Below are 19727 nucleotides of genomic sequence, written 5' to 3'. Positions count from 1 at the left end.
TTGTGACTGTACTGCAGGCTGTAGCATCCAGGGCTTTGTTCTCGCTCTTTACCTGCGGTTCCCTGAGCCAGCCCAGGAGCGGACAGGAGGAGGGACTCCTGGTTCTGAGCCAGCGGGGTCCCGGGGAGCCCCGATGCACTCCTGCAGAGGTGCCATCTGCCCTGCGGCAAGGAGCGCGGCCAGGTCAAGAGGAAGGGCGAGGGGAATGAAGGCAAGGCAAGGGAAGGGGGGCTGCAGGCAGGGAGTCAGAGCGGTGTTCAGAGCCGCAGTCCCGCCCCTCGCCCCCCGCTTCCTGGGGAGGGGTCCGCCTGCGGAGCCTGCTCCTCATCGCTGATGTTTGCCAGGCTTGTAATTTCACGTTCGTTCTCAGAGCACAAAAAATGTGATTGCACGGTCCCTCCCACACGGCACTCATCATCGCCTGCCGGGGCTGACTCGTTTCCTGTTTCATGCTTGCTTCAGCGCTTCGTTTACACCTTTTACAGCTTTCCCTTTCCAGCCCCAGAAGCAATCCAATGCCACGCTACATTCCCTGATTGCTAACCCGAGCGGTTCCGAGGTTTTGGGTCTTAGAGCTTGGAGTCCTCCATTGGGTTTGGTTTTAAGGTACAAGAGGTAGCAGCTTTGTAGCGTTTCCAGAAACAGGATCATTATCAAGCTGGCAGTGGCTCTGGGGCATGAATTTCAGAGGTTTCTACTTCATTAAGATTTAGATCTGAAAAGAAACCAAAGCTCTGAGGGATTTTCACTTGCCTCAGAAGAAACCATGCTGAGAGTTGTATCTCAAGGTCACTCAATCATCCCAGCCCCCTCTGCTCTTTCTCATCACATGACCCGCTTATAGCCAGCAAAGAATGAAAACAGGACCATGGATTGATTTTTCCCAGGGAAATCCTCCTGGGAGATAACCTGTGTGAATGCCTGGGCAGAGTCAGGCACAGGTCCCAAGAATAGGGCTGAGCCTCACAAAAATCCTCACAGGTTCGGGCCTGGCTGCTCTAACCATAAATTGTATCAGTAGCTTTAGTTTCATGTGGTCACAAGCAGTGCAGAAACCCAAAAAAGGCTTTCCCTGGGCTGTAATGTTTAAAAAAAAAAAGGGGGGGGGACTGAGATAAAAGCTGCAGATTAGTACCCTATTTTGGGGCAAAGACAGGTTATCCTGACCTGATGAATGCAGTCTGCTGTTGGTGTCCATGCATGGGGTTACTGATGTGCTGGTTTGTAATAAAACAGGTTCCCGTAACAAAAAGAGAGAAATCCCTCCCCCACTGATGCAAAATCCGCCTTCAGAGTACGAGCTGGGCTGCCTTGTCAGCTGGGGTGATTTGGCTTATCAGATTTATTAACATGCTTGTCAGTAATACGCGTTTTATCTGATGCTGTAATTTGTTTGCAGCACAAAGTCAGTTTGTTTAATAAGCTTCTGAGGCCTAGGCAGAGAGAGGCAATGGGTTTTTTAATCAGTGTGTTGGGAAGAGAGTTAAGCGCAGGAACTGCGTGTCTGTCAGGAACCACGCACAGCATCCGGCCCTTGCTAACACTCCATGGAGCTACAGCAAGCAGGAGGCTTCAGGGCAGTGCTCAACACATTTGGGAATTTTTGTGCTTTCACAGCAGTGCACTTTCTCTGTCTCCAGTTCCAGGGATTGTGTAATCTCCTTGTTAGGGCAGTGCATGTGTTGTACCTGCAGGTGACCAGCCTGGTGGGTTCTCCCTGGTCTCTGCTCTCCCTTCGCTGACAGCTCTGCCATACTGGACTGCAGACTCTCTTGAACCAGCTAGCCTCCAACATGTGTTACAGGGCCAGAAAACCATGAGGCAGGGCTCTGCTAGCAAGCTCTCTGCCAAGCTTGAATTTTTCTCCTCCCTATCTACCACTCCAAATCTGTCATCTATCAGGAAATGCTGCACAAACTGCAAAACGTGATTTTTTTATATGGGTTGCTTTAGACAGAGAATCATCCACAGCAGGGACAGCATAGAGAAGTAACGAATAGCTGTCCTGCTGTTGGAAAATCTTCAGCACAGACCATTCATCTTTCCAGCAGTGCTCTTCACACCCCAGTGAGGGTTGTAGTGCTCTAGCGCTCAGGAAAAGGGATGTCCTGGAATTGATCCCCCTTCTCAGGTACTTACCTTACTTCTCATTTTCCTGTGGTTTGACAACACGCCACATACTCATCTCCCAGTGACACACTGGCAGTAGGTTGAGGAAGACAAAAATACTGGGGGAGTTGGCCACAAAAGAGTCTGAAGAGATTTCCTTCCTCCAAAGATGAGTTGTAGGTGGTTGCTACCTTTGGATCTGAGTTTGAAGCAAAAGGGAATTAAAGCAGATTTGGCTAAGTTTCTCAGAAAAACACAGCTGATTAAAGAAAAAGAAAATTGTTGAATAAAATGTGTGCAACATGTGAACAATCAAACCCCCCTGCACAGCCATCTCACACAGCACCAGCCAGCGTCTGAGGCTTCAGGCTCCTGGCCAGCCTGGAGCTATTGCTTCATTCAGCTGGCACGGGGTGTGTGTACTATCTGGGCTGCACGTAGGAGAGAGCAGAGGGACGTTGGCCCTCATGTTCAGGGCTGCCTGCACAGACCCATCTAAAGGCATGCACTGCAGGCCTGGGCAGCCTGACCACCAGAAACATGCAGCTTGCCGTTTTTCCAGGAATTGGCATGGGCTGTAGAGCCCCAAGACCTCCCGGCAGCTGGAGCAGCCAGTTGCCAACCCCACGTGGCTGCTGGTGCTGCTGAAGCAGGGCCAACTTCCAGGACAGAGGCTCAAGTGATGGCAGCTTCTGCTGCAAAGGACTCACACATCACAGCCAAAGCAAAAAGAGAAGATGAAGTTCTACAACTTTTGAGTCTTGTAAACTAAGAATGGTCACACAAAGAAATGTTAAGTGAAAGAGATTGAGACCAAAGCCAAGCACCCAAATTTTAGTTCCTGCCTACATATCAATCAATGAAAATACATAAGAGACAGACTTTAAAAAGTGAACAGGCATCCAAAATCCTCTGGCATCTTTGCAAATCTAGCCAGTGATGTGCTGATGCTTAACTAGACTTAAGTTCCTAACTTCAGGCATTAGGTATCTGAAACTTTCTCTTACATCTTTTTCATCCTTTAGCAGGACATTTTCAAGTCATTTAGCAGGACTCACTTGAGCAACTGCAGTCCGCCCTAGGAAAAAAATAAGTATTTGTTCTAGAGTACTAGTCTCTCTTAGGATCATTTACATGTAGAGCAGAAAAAATTTTAGCACATTGAATTTTTACTAAGTAAGGAGATGAGAATTACCATGTTTACTTTTTACTCTAAGTCACGTCAGATTGGGGTGTGTGGCAGAAGATACGGGACATTGAGCCCTGGATGTGATGGCGGAACAGTGCTAGCAGGGAATTCTAAACAGTGCCGTAAGTTCACTCCCTGAGAGTGATTTGTCCATGTTGTTACACTTTCACACTGCTCCTGAAAGCAAAGGGAGCTTTTATGACAGGGTGATGTGAAGTCTAAGTCAGTCAGTTTCCAAATTCAAGAGTGTTTGTCACTAGGGATCAGCAATAAGCAATGCAACTCTTTGGCCTGTATGTTAATACAAGGCACCAGGGAAATGTCTGCATATTTTTTGTACATACTATGAGTTAATTATTACCACAAGACTTTTCTTTAAAGTCATACTGAAAATATTTTTCCTAAGAAAACAGTCAGTGATTGGAAAAGCAAATAAATCAGTATTTAAAGGTTTGTTATCTTACTATCCTTGCAACTGGCTCCTGCGAGCTCTGATGATGGATGAGCACATTAGAACTGCACGTATTTAAGGCACTACAGGCTTTTCAGTGCCAGAAGCTTAAAGTACACTGTCAAGTTATAAATCATGGGCCAAAGTTGTGCCTTGACATCAAGCACTCCAAGCAACTCGAATGGCAGTATTATTTTAAAGTTCTTGTGTGTTTCTAATGAAATATTGGATTTGGTTTTAATTTTTGTTTTCACCATGTTTGTTTGTTTGCATTTTGCTCAGCTTGAACAGGCAAACTGGGAGGTACATATCCAGTGTATCTGAGTTCTGCTTATATGTAGTAACTCTGTTTGATTTGCAAATGTTTAAAACACTTTGGGACAAGTTATTTCTATTATATTTGGCTTATTTGCTTTTAAAACTGGGGTAGGTATTTTTCATTTTATAAAACTTGAAACCTGAGTTAAAATGTCTTATTCTTCTCCTGTGATGCAGGACAAGCTGACCCTTTCCCTGCTTAATCTTTCCTGATGCCCTACACATTCTGCCCACCTGTCCTCTCTGACTGTACTCTGTGGAGCTGTTGGTTAACACTTGTCTGCAGCTCCTTCCACCTGCATATGTTGCAGAACACAAGAGTCACCTGTGACATGGTGCTTTGGTTCTGTCTCTGTTCTGGTTAAGACTCATGTATTCTCTCTTTAGGTGCAAAATTTCCCATTAAATGGACTGCACCAGAAGCAGCACTGTATGGAAGGTTCACAATAAAGTCAGATGTGTGGTCTTTTGGGATCCTACTGACAGAGCTGGTAACAAAAGGGAGAGTGCCATACCCAGGTAAGAAAAATGTCCTGCTTCACCTGGAAAAAGGAGTGGGAATGGGCCATATCTTTAAGCTGCCATGTTTATTTATATTCTCTGAGCTCAAAGGAGAATGGCTATAATGTGTTAGTTTCATGTATGCTTGAAAACAGTTCTGACTCAAAGCTGTTTGGGATGGTCATGATAAAAATGACAAGGGGACAATTCAGCATATTCATTTCTATTGTTTTAATTGTGCTCAATTCAATTAATATAATTTCTAGACAACTAATAAAAGCAATGTAAAATTATTGTATTCTGGAGCAAATAGCTCTCCACAGTATTGCATTTACTTTAAGATACCTACAGTTAAACTCTATTTATTCTGTCAGTCTGGTTCACTGCAAGGTTTGATGACTGTCTGAACGTCTGGTGCTATCAAATCTCTTTTTTGTAAACTCTTAAATTTTAATCCTTGCTTTTGAGATGGATTGAAAGGGAAGAAAATAGTCCTGTAATGTGCAGACCAGAGCTCATGGCAGGGTCACAGCGGGGCCAGATTCTCTGCATGGGGGAACTGGAGGCCCCATGGCTCTTTGTTGAAACCCTGCCAAGTGTCCAACAGATTAAGATTTGTAGGAAGGGGTGATTGGATCTGCCTATGCAGGAAGAGATTTTTATTCTTGTTGCCCCCCATGAAGATTGTAGGCATTCAGGTGAAGAGGAAAGGGATGAGGTGAAAGCCATAGAAACTAATTTAATCCCTTCTTTTTCTCTTCAGCACAGATATTAACAGGGGATGCCCTGCATTTCAAGATACCTCTAGCTGCATTTTTAGTCTTTTTATTAAATATATATATATATAAGTACTCAACAGTCTGGCTGTGTGCACTGCAGCTGATTTAATGGAAAATGCCCTACAGCAGTTTCAGTTTTCCAATCTGTGCTGTGATCAAGCAGTCAGATCTGTATATCAAATTGAGCAGGAGAAGCATCAAGGTGGATTTCAGTTTATCCTGTGATGTCTCACACCACTTCAGAAGACTGAACTCAGCAAAACTAATCTTCCAGACTTTTACCAGGGATTTCAAGTTTACTAGCACCTAGCAGGCAGTAGCTGATATTTGAGAAGACAGTATGGGGACTGGAAGGCATGTCATGATCAGCAGTGAACTTTGGCATCATTAACAGGGAGCAGCTTAACAAAGGTGTGTCTGTGACAACTAAGTGAGGTAGCAAAAAATGTAATGGCATGTTTCTGTGGAATGGATGAGTCCCTCTGCCCAGCACTTCTCTCTGTAGGGTGTTGCCTCCAGTCAGAGCAGCTGTGTCACCAGTCAGGACAAAAGTCTTTCTGCCATAAGAATTCCTGGTAGTGGTGTGAGAAAGCTATGATTTCTGCAGGTTTACTGAGAGTTTAAGCAGACATTTCATGCTGTGCACAGGTCAAAGAGAGAAAAAATACGTATAAGCTTTACTTGGTGTGGTGCTGCTCCCAGAGGGTGGGCAATGTTCCTGACTGGGCTGCAGGAATTCTCTAGTCACTGCCAGCAGAGTGGGTGCACAGGGGCTGTCACCAGCCAGGGCAGAGTTAAGGTGAAAATAGCATCCCATGCAAAAATGGCCATTTAAGCCCTATGTTTACTCACAAGTCTGTAGCTGAACACAAGGTTGGCCATGGCTGCAGAGGATGTCTGCACTTCATAAAAGTTTCTTTCCCTCACCAAAGGAGAAAGAGTCCACAGGATGTGTGTTTAAGTGCTTGCAATATATAACTTCTTGTAGGAGCCATGACAGTAATCTCAGGCATGGGCTGTGTCCTGAGATTCTGGACAGTTTTATTACGTGGCAGCTTAAGCACATCAAAGACAACCAGCGGAATCTCTCCTCTTTCAGCACCGTCCTACCCCTTCATCCCTTACTACATAAAGCCCTCACATGCCAAAAGTCCTTCTGGCTCACTCTCCTCCACCTGCACTAGGAAGACACCAAGTAGCTGGAAGCAATTTTTTGTGTGTTACTTATCACTAAGTCAGCAATTTTTTGGACAGTCATGCACTGCCTTGGTTACACCCTGCCCAGGCTCTATGCCAGGGTCCTTCCTTCCCACCAGGACTCCCCTATTGCTCATCTGGGAGGTCTTAACAATTCTCATGGTCACCATCACTGCCCTCTGCCAGTTTTACATAAGGGCAGCCTGGATCTTACATTTGAATGTACAAAGTCTTTACAGATTTCAGTCCAGTCTCATTTCCCAGACCCTAAATGGGAAAGCTTTTACAGGCTGAGGCAGCAGTGAAGGGGAACTAGGGCCTTCTCAGAAGGATCTGTCTTTGCAAGTGGATTGAAAAGAGAGCTTGGACTTCCCAAGGTAACATAGGCCTCCTGAGCTTAGAAAACACTCTCTTTTCCCCTGACATAAAAAGGACCATCTATCTCCTGCTTCACACTGGGAGGAGGAAGGACCTTGTGAAGGACAAAGTTTCCTGAATACCTGTCCCTGTCTGAGATAGGGAGTAGGGTTCAGATGCACCCACAGGGCTTTTCTTGCCATTATGGCATGGCTTTCATGAGGAAGAAAAGTGGGATTTCTATCACCCTGAGAGGCAAGACTCAGCCCAAGTAGACAACCCATGGGCGAGAGAATGCTGTCTGTTGGCACTGCCAGCACTTTGGTATCCAAGATGTGACACTGAAAAGTGTCAGCCTTGAAACAAAGAGGGTCATGGAACTGTCTGTCTGCTGCAATATCCAGTTTCTGTAATACCTGTGGGCATGTTGTCCTGATGTTCCCACTTACAGCTTGTAGCAGGCTGGGAGAAGTGGAGAGAGGCCCTCAGACCGCTGTGGGATTGCTCTCTTGCTTGACAAGCTCTTAGTGCCTGGAGAGATGATTTATAGCACACATCCCAGCCCTGAAGTAGCACCCATGCCTGCAGGACACCATACCTCGTGCCTTCCCATGTCTGGAACCAGGCATTGTTTTAAGCTTGTGTAGAAGGAGGAAGTAGCACAATGAGTAGGACAGAGGGAGAGGGCAGGCAGTTTACAGCAGGGAAACATAACTGGGTGGCATAGAACTTGGCATTCTTTGTCCTACAGATTTCAACCAGTTCCTGTCCTGATGCCCCATTTTGGAAGAGAGGCTGGTGCAGTGGTGAGATCAGTAAAGATCAGTGAGAGCAGTAAAGATTTTGCTGGTGGAGATAAAGATCAGTCAAGAGTTTAGTATAAAGCCTTGCCCCAAACCCTATAGCTCCCACAAGCAAGACCAACTTTTTGGAAGGTGTCCTCATTTTCCTACTTCAACCAAGCCTGTTTTCTCCATCAGTGGTCATAATGGGCCACTATGATAACTAATTTATGCCCTTTTTTATGCTTTTCACAAGGCAACAGAGTCAAATAAACAATTTTCACAGTCTTTCACACAGAGGTTCTATTTCCAGTATTACAGTGGAGAAATGAAAAATAGATTGGGCCAGAGGAGGAGCCAAGCTTAAGAAATAGTCTGCTTAGTGGACCTTTTTCAGTATCAGTTTCTTTTCTCTTTGACAAATGCCCTTCCCTAACAGTAGTTGGAGAATTTGTGGGTTTTTAACATGCTACCTTTGGGATAGGCAAAAATCTCAGCCACACCAAACAAGCACCTCTGACCTTGCCCCTTCTGCTTTCTGCTGCAGTTGCCACATCAAGAGCATTTTCATTTTAACTCTAGTGTGACAGCTATGATGCTACTTACATTGCTGCCTCTGGCCAGGCAGATCTTTGAGTCTGGGCTCCAAGCAGCCCTGCAGCCTTTGGGCAGCTGTATTCAGCCTCCTCATCCCTGGGGGAAGCTGGGCCACGAGTGCCAGAGAGCATGTGGTACCCAAGCCTGGGGCCAAGTACTTAACAGACAGCCAGCATAGGTAGGTGGGTGTAACATCATCGTGGATGGTAAATAAGAGGTTAAGAAAGATGCGTACTCGCCACATAGGATAGATAAGGTCAGGTGGGTTTATTTGTAAGCAAGGAAGCTCCATTCAGAAGTCTATAGCTCAAGGTTGCACATCCATTCATGTGTTATACCAAGTAAATAACTTACTTTAAAAAATAAAACCAAAGCAAAAAACAGATATTGATGGTCTAGCTTTGAGGATGAGGAGATGTTGGGGGTTTTCAGGCTTTAATTTCTAAGTGAAGTGGCATGACTTCCAGAGTTTTAAAATTTGTTCCTCCTTTTCCCCAGAAATAACTTGGTTTGCTTTGCACTCAGTGAGAACAGCATTCAGAGGTTGTCTTCCCTTAGGAGCAGCTTTGCTGTTCCCTTCTGTGCACTGCATTAGTTTGATCACTGGTCTGACAGCATGCAGTGGGTCTGGAAGCAGCATCATTTGTAGTCTGTGTATTGGGTTTGCATGGCCAAGCTATCATAGTGGGAGGATGGGGGAGTGCCTGAGAAGAGGCTGTGACCTTGTGGGAGGCCTATGGGGTGGACACATGCTGGAGAAGTTCGTGGAGAATTGTCTCCCATGTAGGGACTCCATGCTGGAGCAGGGGAAGGACTCCTCTCTCTCCCTGAGCTGCAGGAGAAACAACCAATGATGAGCTGACCATAAAACCCATGCTCTGTCTTCCTGCACCCCTGAGGGAGGAGCTAGAGCTGGGAAGGAGGGAGGGGGTGTAGATAAGGTGTTTTTAAGGTCTTAATTTACTTCTCATTATCCTGCTCTGATTTTGTTAGCAATAAATTCAATTGATATCACTAGTTCTAGCCTGTTTTGCCCGTGACACTATTTGGCAAGTGATCTATCCTGGTCCTTATCTCAACTCATGAACCCTTTGTTATATTTTCTCTTCCCTGTCCAGCTGTGGAGTGAGAGAGAGATTTTGGTGGGTGCTTGGCATCCAGCCAGGGTCAACCCACTTACAGTCTAAGAGAAGAAAGCAATAGTAAAGTAGCCTAAAACAATCGCTCTCCTCAGTGGACTTCACGTGTCCCAAAGTAATCTGTATAGCTCATTAGTTTGCTTGCAGGGACACTCCCTAGTTAAGTAATGTTTCCTGTCTTCTGGAAAAGCAGCATTGCCCAGATCCCTGCTATTTGCACATCTGCTGTACTCCATCTAATCAAGCTCCTAAGAGCACACCAAAATACTTTCCAGTGTTTTCTTCAGCCTCAATTGGAAACTCCACATCCTTTTTTGTGTCACGGTAACTCTTAAAGTAACTGTAACTTGAAGTTCCTACAACTTTTCTAGAAAAAGCCAAGCAGTATTGCATTTCTGTCCCCAGTCTATATGGACAGTAGGTTTTTATTGTACTGAGCATTAGTGTGGCCGTATGCTGTGGCATCCTGAGATTATTGAAGGTTTCACTAATAAAGCTAGATGGTGGGAGGTTATTTGATTTTGGGTCTTCTCAGGGAATAAAAAGCTAATGGAAAAGCCATCTTTAGGGAATTGGATGTTTTCTTCTTGGCCAAATCGTAATTCTTGAAACATCATGAGTACAAGATGATTTTTCACAGAATTCTACAATGATAGAATAGTGTGGGTGGGAAGGGACCTCTTAAAGGTCATCTAGTCCAATCCCACCATAAGCAGGGATATCTCGGGTTACTCAAGAGCCCTGTCCGACCTGAACCTGAATGTTCCCAGGGATGGGGCATCCATGACCACTCTGGGCAACCTGCTCCTGAGTTTTACCACCTTCATTGTAAAAAACCTTTCTTATACCTAATCCAAATTTAGTCTCCTTCAGTTTAAAACCATTACCCCTTGTCCTATCCCAACAGGCTCCGCTAACAGGCCCCCTCCAAGTACTGAAAGGCCACAATAAGGTTTCCCCAGAGCCTTCTCTTCTCCAAGCTGAACAATCCCAATTTTCTCAGCCATTTCTCATTTCAGGGCCCTTCTCTGGACTAGCTCCAACAGGTCCATGTCATTCCTGTGCTGGGACTGCAGAACTGGATGCAGAGTTCTGGGTGGAGTCTCACCAGAGCAGAGCAAAGGGGCAGAATTCCCTCTCTTGCCCTGCTGGCAAATCTGCGTGAGATGCAGGCCAGAACACTTTTGGCTTTCTGGGCTGCAGGTGCCCATTGCCAGCTCATGTCCAGCCCCTCATCCACCAACATCCCCAAGTCCTTCTCGGCAGGGCTGCTCTCACTGTATTCGTCCTCCAGCCTGGATTGATATCATATGTTGCCCCAACCCAGGTGGAAGAGCTGTACACAACAAAAGAATAATGCTGAGTATTTTATTTCACAGATTTAAGGATTTTAGGATAAACTTTTAAGGGGTCTGGAAGCATACTGCAAGCAGAATGTCATTTTTTATTTATTAAGAATTGAAACTCTTGGGTATTCATTAGGAGAGAGGAGTTGTACAGACTGCTCAGATATTCTCTATATGGTGTTAGAAGTGAAGATATGACAGACTATAGCTATCAAAAGAGAAACACTAAAACTTGCAGGATAAGATAAGTAAGTCTACAGAATAGGTTTGTAAACATAAACAGGCCATTTAAGAGTAAAATGTATATCTGTACTGCTATTTTTATAAGTCTGACTAGTCATCCAATTGATTTAGACATAAAGGTCTTTGAAACTCTGCTTTTAAATTAGCAGTTCATGTCAAAACTAACAGAATTTGTTTGGCAAATCCTAGGTATGTCAGCCCTTGCTGGATGTATGAATTCCAGTGAGGAACATGAGGATTACTTGCTTTAGTTTCATAACCAAGGTTTACTGTGAGGGATGGAAAGGGGAAAGGAGAAACAAGAAAAGAAAAGAAGGGCATTTTCCTGGATTAAACTGTGATGAAAAAACCTGGCTTGACTCACTTTCTAGGGACAAAAAAATGACTATTATTTCAGACAGCAATGTCTCTTTCATGTTCTTTTTCTACCTTTTTGTTAAACAAAGGGAAGTGAAAGCTGTTTATGTTTTTCCTCCCCCTTCTGTCTCCTCAGGGTTTTTTTTCCAGCACACAGTTCGTTATCAGGTTTCAGAGTGTGCTTTGCAGCACTGAGTAAAGCACTGGATAAAAATACCAAACATTTGATATCTTAGAACAACAAATCAGTTGGGAAGGAGCTTTTCTGCTGCTGTTGCTTCCATCCATGTTGTACTTAAGGATGTACTGCCAAAATAAAAGCAAAGAATGCAGTTTGTTAGTGGTTATTTATATACAAACAGATGAGTTACCGGTAACAGTTATTTTCACAACCTTCAATATGTAAGGGAAGCAAAGCACAGCAGAAGTTCTCACCCCAAACCAGGAGGTAATTCAGCTGATTCAAAGACAAGGATATGAAAAAATGTGCAGATTTTTGTTCAAAACACAAATTTATAAAACTAATATTGAGAACACAATGTGAACAAATTGTGCATGTTTTTTTCTTGTAGTATCTTGAAAACAGCCAGGCCAGAGAGTTTGGGTTGATGCTGCCTTGGGTTTGTGGTGCCTAACAGACCAGTAGCATTTTGTAGTCTAATGAAAAAGTAAAATATCTTTGGAAATATTCTTGCTGGATAGTGAGGAACACCCAAATATTTGTTCAGTGTGTTCTGATATGTTGTGAGCCTCTGTGACCTAACAACATCAGTTTGGAGTCAATAATATAGGAGAACCTTAACTCTATGCAGAATCTGATGTCTGCAGAGGCTTGTTATTTATTAGTCTGTTTTCATCATTTTGAAGACCTAACTATGGTCCACTTTAGGAGCCATTCAAAGCATTTGTTCCTAGTTTATAAATATGTAACACTGAAAATATGGTGGGTGGATGAAGCTGATAAATGAAACACAAGAAACCAGTGCTGAAGTGTTGGTCTGCAGGTTAGGGAACACTGTAAATCAGTAATCTAACCTTTCTTTTTGCAATTATCTCTGCAAAAGGGAGCGTTAAGGAGAGGCCTGTACGAGCATGAGAAAGTTTTCTGGAGAGGTTCCTCAATGCACAACAGGCAGCAAAAGAAACAGTGCCCTACTTTTCCTTTCTCCTTTCCCTTGCCTTGCAGTAAAACCCATATATGAAACTAAACCAAGTACTCCTTGTGTTTGAAAATGGGAGGTGCTGCAGTAAGCTAAGCAGAACCATGCTGTGACCACGACATGGATAATTGAGAGCCTAAATATAAATACAAGGAATTAGTGGGGAGACCATGCCAGGGGTGGTTACAGTGACAGGATAGGAATATGATCCTTGCCCAGACACTGCAAATGGATATAATTAGGAGGAAATTACCCTGACAAGATAAGAGAAAAAGGGGTTTTGTAATCCTAACATGAGATGAGAATCTAGAGGTGGATGGTCAGGAAAGGCTGAATGATACAGATAGTTTTTTCTAAGCATCTTTAATAATTAAACACAGCCAGGACATGAGGCTACAGACTAAAAACCAAATCCAAGGTTACAGCCAAGTTACTGGCCTAAATGCTACACAGTGTAAGGATTTTATTCCCTGTTGTGGCTAACCCCAGCCAGTAACTTAAATACCACACATACACTTGCTCACTCCCACTGCCCACTCCCAGGCCCCCCAAAGGTGGAATGGGGAGGAGAATCAAAAATAAAGGGTAAAACCTTTTCTTTTTATCTTGACAGGCTAACATCCTCCTGCTGATATCCAAGAGGTTGAGATAATAAAGTTTAATAGCTGAAATAAAGTAAAATATAATAATAATTTTATTGGAAATGAAAAAGAGAGGCATATAAGCCAAGAAAAACAAATGATGCACAATACAGTTTCTCCCAGCTTCTTGTGCACCTCCTCACTGGCAGAGCATGAGAAAGTGAAAAGTCCTTGACGTAGGATGAACTCTTCTTATCAGAAACTAAAACATCAGTATGTAACTGACATTATTCTCATACTAAATTCAAAACACAACATTGTACCAGCTACTAGGAAGAAAGTTAACTCTATCCCAACCAAAACCAGACATTTCTACAAGTCAAAGTGCAGAGTGGATAAACAAATCTGTATTGAAGAAGGTGATTGAATTATTCCTCACAAATAAGTTTACAAAAAATACAAGGTTTTGGGTTCTGGAGGTGGGACAAGCAAACTCCTCAAAAGGACACCCTGCAAGAAGAAAGTGGAGGATTCCCAGGGAAGGATAGTATCATGGAAGCCAGGAAGAGGATAAGCTAACAGAAAGTGCAACATCGAGGTGCTGGTTTCTAGATTCAGTCACATAGAAACTGAAGTGTCCCTGCTGGTTCTCCTGCAGAGCTGCTTGGCAGGACCTGCTAAGTCAGGAGAATGAGTTCTGCAGATATTTTTCAGCAGGGGACTGGGGCAGGGCAAGCACAAAGCTTGCAGTCAGTGTGCAGGCTTCCTCTGAAACACCTCTGCATGCCTGTGCTGCCAGTCTTACCTCTGGTACTGTTAAAAAGAGAGTACTGGGAGAGAGCTGTAAACTAAAGCTTAGAGTGAGTTGCAGCTAATGTTTGGTGAAAAGCACTTCAGCAGAGGAATCAAGGGGTTACATAGAAAAGAAAAAGTAGCAAAGGGCCTGGCCTTACTCTCAGAGTCAAGCAACATGAGTCACCATCCCTTGAGGTATTTAAAAGTCTTTAGGGACATGGTTCAGTGGTGGATTTGGCAGTGTTAGGTTAACAACTGGACTCAGTGATCTTAAAAGTCTTTTCCAACCTAAATGTTTCTACGATTCTGTGAAGGTAATCGACTTTTTACTTTTTTCTTCTGAGAGAGAGAGCTGTGGTTCTTTAGTGGAGATGTTTTGCTTGGCATTTGACTTGTCTTGCGAGCAGCTTTGTTCTTTTTTGGTTTGGGAACAGTCAAATATGATAGTATCTGTAATAATCAGCACAGATGGGGGGAGTGCAGGTCAGCAGCAAAAACCTTCTGGGCTGACACTGAAGGCAATACTGCTGGACAGTCCTGGTGGCCAGGAGTAGCAGTTTGTCTTGAAGTCCCTGCAGCATGACCTCACAGAATGTTTTCACAAAGGCCCACGCTCAGTGTGAGGGTTTCAGAAATTCATCTTAGTTTCTGGAATTTTGAATTTTCCATTCTTTGCAATGCATTTGTTTTCCTTAAGCACATCACATATTACATTTCATGGTTCCTGCTGTCAGAGAGGGAAGACACCAAATCCTGCCCATTGTGAGTAAGCCAAGAAAGTAACCATGGGAGCAGTGTTCCCCTCACCACTGGATCCTAAAATCCCTCTACTGAGAAAGAAAATAATCCAGATGACCTTGCAGTAGATGAGGAGCTGAAATAGGACATCAGTGTGGTTGTGTTTCATTTGTCATAACCAAAAGAAATTAGTATGATTGAGCAAACCACATGTGTTGTAGATATAGTTGTATTTGGTTAATATTCCTGTAATTGACTATGGATTTGTATGCCCTTCACAGGCATGAATAACCGTGAAGTCTTGGAGCAAGTAGAACGAGGTTATCGGATGCCGTGTCCCCAGGACTGTCCCATCTCCTTGCATGAGCTTATGATTCACTGCTGGAAAAAAGACCCAGAGGAACGTCCAACTTTTGAATATTTACAGGGTTTTCTTGAAGACTACTTCACTGCAACAGAACCCCAGTACCAGCCTGGAGACAACCTGTAAATCCCTGGTTTCCAGTCACTGTCATGAATTACCAGGTATTTCTCAGCCCTGTCCCACCTGCTCTCCACCTTCCAACTCTGTGATCAGCTTCTCCAGAGTGCAACATCGTCCAGCACTGCAGTGCACAGGAGGGGCTGCAGCTGGGAACTTCCACAGCCCTTGCCTATGACCACTTGTCCTAATAATCTGAATGTCCTGGATAAAAAGGAGAAAAACACCTGTTTTTTCTTAATCAAAGACTCCAAAACTGCATTGTATTGATGTTATGTAAACTGCAAAACCTCTGTTCATTGTAAATAGTAACTCAGTGCCAATAACTGATCCTAGTGCTTTCCTTTTTTTAAAATGCAAAACCTATGTGATTTTAACTAGTCTTCTCCTGATTCAACTAAAAGTATTATTTTCCAGAAGTGGCCTCTTTGTCTAAAACATTTTTTTTTCATGTTTTAACAAATAAAAAATCAGGACAGGTGTTTGGGTTTTTGCTTTTTTTATATATAAAATATATATAATATATATACATACCTGTACATACAGTATATGGGTGCTATTGCAGAGGAGGCTCATTTGGAATTGAATGAATCCTGCTGCAGCTGTACCCAGAAAGCGATAATTTTACTGCAGACATGAAAACACTGGTGGGATTCTGAAAGCCAGTGATCTAATTTTTGGCTTTTGCCAAGCATGATTTTTTTAAATTGGATTGCACTTTTTGTTTATGATTATGTACCTGTAGATGGTTGTAACTTTGCTCTTTCAGGAATCACGTGCTGAATTTACAGTAATGTTTCCAATGTTTGACAAGTGTGTGATGATTTGTTCTTGAAATTAAAACGAACATATTTAAAGCAAGAAAACTACACCATCACCGTTTGAACTGGAAAATTGAAACTGCAAGGACTTCTTGTATCAAAACATGTATACTGAAATGTTTCAAAAAGATTTATTAAGCAGTGTAACCACATTCAGATGGTCTTAAAATAATAGCATTTTAGCCATGTCCCCCTGCTAAACTGTTGGCCATGCAACTAGGATTTTTCTGTTTTATGTGTAACATTTTTCCATTGTAAAATAAGTGTGTTGAGTGTCCTGTACTGCTAATGAAATTACTTTCTCTGTGTCTGCAAGTTCTCCAGTGGAATTACTATGCACTTCTTTACATTTCATGGGGGATGCACAGAACAAAGTATTACCTTTTCAGTTGTCTGTACCAGCCTTGAATTACTTACATTTAACCAAAAACCACAAAAAATATCCTTTCTATTGAGTTTTTAATACTGAGTTGCAAATTTTAAAGTCTTAATTACATTTTGTTATGGTTTATTCACAAGTTTACATTTTAAAACTGTTTAACTTTCTTAATTTAGTAATTAAAAAAAGAGCATTTTACATTTGGATAGTTGTTTTTTTGTTTAAACTGTGAGCTAATGGTGGACATGAGATTAAAAACTTTTCAAGAAGGGGTGCCATGCCATTTGGGGCATCATATTTCATAGGAGTATGCAGACCAATTACCTATGGGACATCATTTTCCAAATTATGAAGTCAATATGTTTTTAAATAGCTGGAGTTCAACTGTAAGGAAGATGGCTGAATGCTTAGCTAGTCTCTCATTTCTCTCTTCTACAGCAGTTTGTTCTTTATTAGTTCTGTTGCATTTAACTTGAATACTTTTACATTTACAAGTGTTGCAGGAAAAGCTTTTCTATGTCTTGTATTGCTGTTACTGCTTTAAAAGATTGTGGCCAACTAAGACTTCCTGACAGTTGCAACTTTTTTTTAAATTATTTAGTACTTAGATTGTGAATTCATATTCTGAAGATTCACACATTTTCTAAAGAGAACCTTTCTTCGTTTGTGAAAACTAACCCAATAATCAACTGAGATTCAGAGAACAAATTGTCATCATTTTAATATTTTCTATACAAAACTTTGACTGAAAATCCTCTTGCAAAGGAGGCTTCCACACTTAGCCTTTCTCAAAGTGTGAATTTATATGGCAATGTTGCTTGGTACCAGATTTCCATGATAAATTGGTTAACGTTTTACATGTAGAGTCTATAAGTAATGTTATGTACATTATCTATTCAATGTTGCTGTACCTGCAGCTGTGGAGTACTGAAGAGGCCATGATCCTTGTTGGACTTCTAGCTTCCTCTTAGTACTTACAAAGCAAGTCGTGGCCCTCTTTTTTTTCCCACAGCTACCCCCCTGCCTTAAAATATCATCCACCGAACTGAGGACTCCATAGTAACTCAGTGGGCTGGCGAAGCCAAAATGTCACCTCCTCAGCCCAGAGCCTGGTGGCGAAGCGTGGCCATTCTGCCAAGTTCCTTAGCAGCCTTTGCTATGCCACAAACTTAAGTGCAGTTTCCATCTGTAATGCGGGACGAGCCTAAAACCTTAGTTTGCCTATGTTTCTCATTGGAAGTAAGACTCAGATGGGGCGTTGTTGGGGTTTTATGGCCTTTATTTCTGATTCTTGGGTTTGCTGTTTCTTGTATTGCATTCGGTCTCTGAGTACCATGTTGGTCTCTGCCGGATCTCTGCCTGCAGCTGGCTTGTGTGCAGACTGGTGCCACTGTTGAGTGGCAAATCCAGACCATTTCTCATCGGTAGCTCTTCTGCTTCTTTTTCTTAATGTTGGGAGTTTTGTTGTTTGGGTTTTTTAATCTCTCAAATAAAAACATTAGCAAAAAATTTAAACAAGGTTGTTAGGTTTTTTTGCTATAAATTAATAAAAGCCTTTTCTTAAGCACTGTGTATGCACCACAAGTAGTTGTGTGGTGACTGTAAAAGTAGAATTTATGAGATTAAGAATCTTCTGTTCCTTCCAATAATTTTTTTATGTAAGATTAAATAAATTCCACCCAGGTAAAAACAATTGGCCAAATGCTTCCCTCACCAGCCCACCTTATTCCCAACCAATTCATGGTGTGGTGGCTAATTTCCAGAAGAGGTTTTCTAGAAGACCTACCAGCAGCAAAAAGGACTCTGTGGGGCGACACAGGCATCTCTAAGCCAAATTTAATCCAAGATCGTTCTAAGGAAAAGTGACAAGTGGAAATGGGACACTGCTGCAAAAGGGATGGTTAGTATGGTTATTATATTTCTGTGAGAAGGCACTTACGTGAGACTTGGTGGTCTTTGAAAAAGACAAAAGGCACTAACACGATATTCTATGGCTTTTGCAAACAGTGCTCAGTGTAGTTCTGGGTGACACTCTGGTTTTGATTTAATTACCACTGTAGAAAAACAAAGTAAATACAAAACAGAAAAGTGATTATCTGCTAAAATTACAAGAATAATCACAAATGGAAAATCTGTCTCCAGTGTGAGTGTTTCTCCTGAAGCCTCTAGACTGGAAAGGACTACCTGCAGCCCAAGAAGGCAGATTGCTAAATATCTCAATCTTGCCACATAACTTCAAGGTGAGTGGAAAGTTGCTCACATTTATTTCAACATGCACCATCCTTTTCTCAAGTGCTGCAATAAAAAAATGCAGCACACTAATGAATACAACCATATTGTACCCAAGGAGTTTAAGGGCCGCACATGAGACTGAGCCCAAGCAGGCAAGAGCTATTAGGAGATATACAGTAGCTCCTCTTCTAAAGTGTAGACAATATTCATTCATCAAAGAAGCCCTTTCCTGTCTAATGGGAAATTACCACCAGCAGTGCAGACAAAAGGATATTTATTTTCTCCAGTCGTGTCAGTTTGAGGGTCTGTCTGTCTTTCAAGAATAATTGAAGTCTGTTTGTAGCTCAGAAATCTCATTGTGTTCTGCAGTCTTGGAAAGCAGTGATTATAATTTCCTGTGACTCATACACAGGGATATTTTATCACTGAGGGGACTCCTGTCAACTGGAGCAGCATTCCCTGCCGTCTTCACTGAAGAAAGGGGCACTTTAATTTCAGACTTTCCTGCAAAGAACAAACCAGAAGCCGTGGCCTTTCTGCAGAAAAGGAAAAGAGGGCCCTTGCTGGGATTGCCACATGAGTAGGGTGCTAGTGTCTCCCTCTCAGTGCTTCTAAATTTCTCAGAACTTCTGACAGCTAAAACCAGGCTGCTGAGGTCCATTTTGAATGTTAGAGAGGAAATACTGTCTTCCCTTAAGTCGGTGAAATATTTTCTGTTGACTTTTAATACAGAGCCTGTTCTTATGTGTGTGTGTGTTCAGTTATCTGTAACTCAAAAGGAAATTCACACATAAAAACAAGTACACAAACATCAATCTATCTCCTTGTATTTCTCCCCTGTAGCTGAAAGCTTAACAAAAATGTAAAACTGGGACATGGATAGATTAGAGGACAAAATGTTGTTAACAACAAAAGAGTGCTCTTTTTTTCTTCTTCTTTTCCTTTTTTTTAATCCCCTGCTGGTTCCCACTATGTGATCTGTTACGATCCCTATTCCCAAACCAGGAGAGGTGGTAGCAGCAAGCACTGCTGCTACAGCCCAGAGATGCTGTTGGTCTCTGGCTACTGCAAAGACCAGCCTGCAGCTATCTTAAAGTCCGGGTGAGAAAACATTTCTCCCGAGGGCATGGCTGCAGTTTGGAGCCTGCAGTGGGAGTGTGCAGGAGTGCAGAGAG

General features: G+C 42.7%; 1 protein-coding gene across 4 annotated transcripts in view; it reads left to right on the top strand.

Annotated features, from left to right (window-relative positions):
• The window catches only part of FYN (FYN proto-oncogene, Src family tyrosine kinase), a 138053-nt gene extending 120215 nt beyond the window's left edge, over positions 1–17838 (top strand). For all 4 annotated transcript variants that reach the window (XM_068184272.1, XM_068184273.1, XM_068184271.1 and 1 more), the window contains 2 exons: positions 4455–4586; positions 14921–17838. In XM_068184272.1, the coding sequence (XP_068040373.1) occupies positions 4455–4586; positions 14921–15129 (341 nt within the window). In that variant the 3' untranslated portion in view covers positions 15130–17838. The remainder of the gene's footprint in view (positions 1–4454; positions 4587–14920) is intronic.
• Positions 17839–19727: the final 1889 nt, after the last annotated feature.

The sequence above is a fragment of the Anomalospiza imberbis genome, chromosome 3 (assembly GCF_031753505.1).
Source record: "Anomalospiza imberbis isolate Cuckoo-Finch-1a 21T00152 chromosome 3, ASM3175350v1, whole genome shotgun sequence".
NCBI lineage: Eukaryota > Metazoa > Chordata > Aves > Passeriformes > Viduidae > Anomalospiza > Anomalospiza imberbis.
Note: the sequence above shows the minus strand (reverse complement) of the source record. Positions and strands in the feature narration are given on the sequence as shown.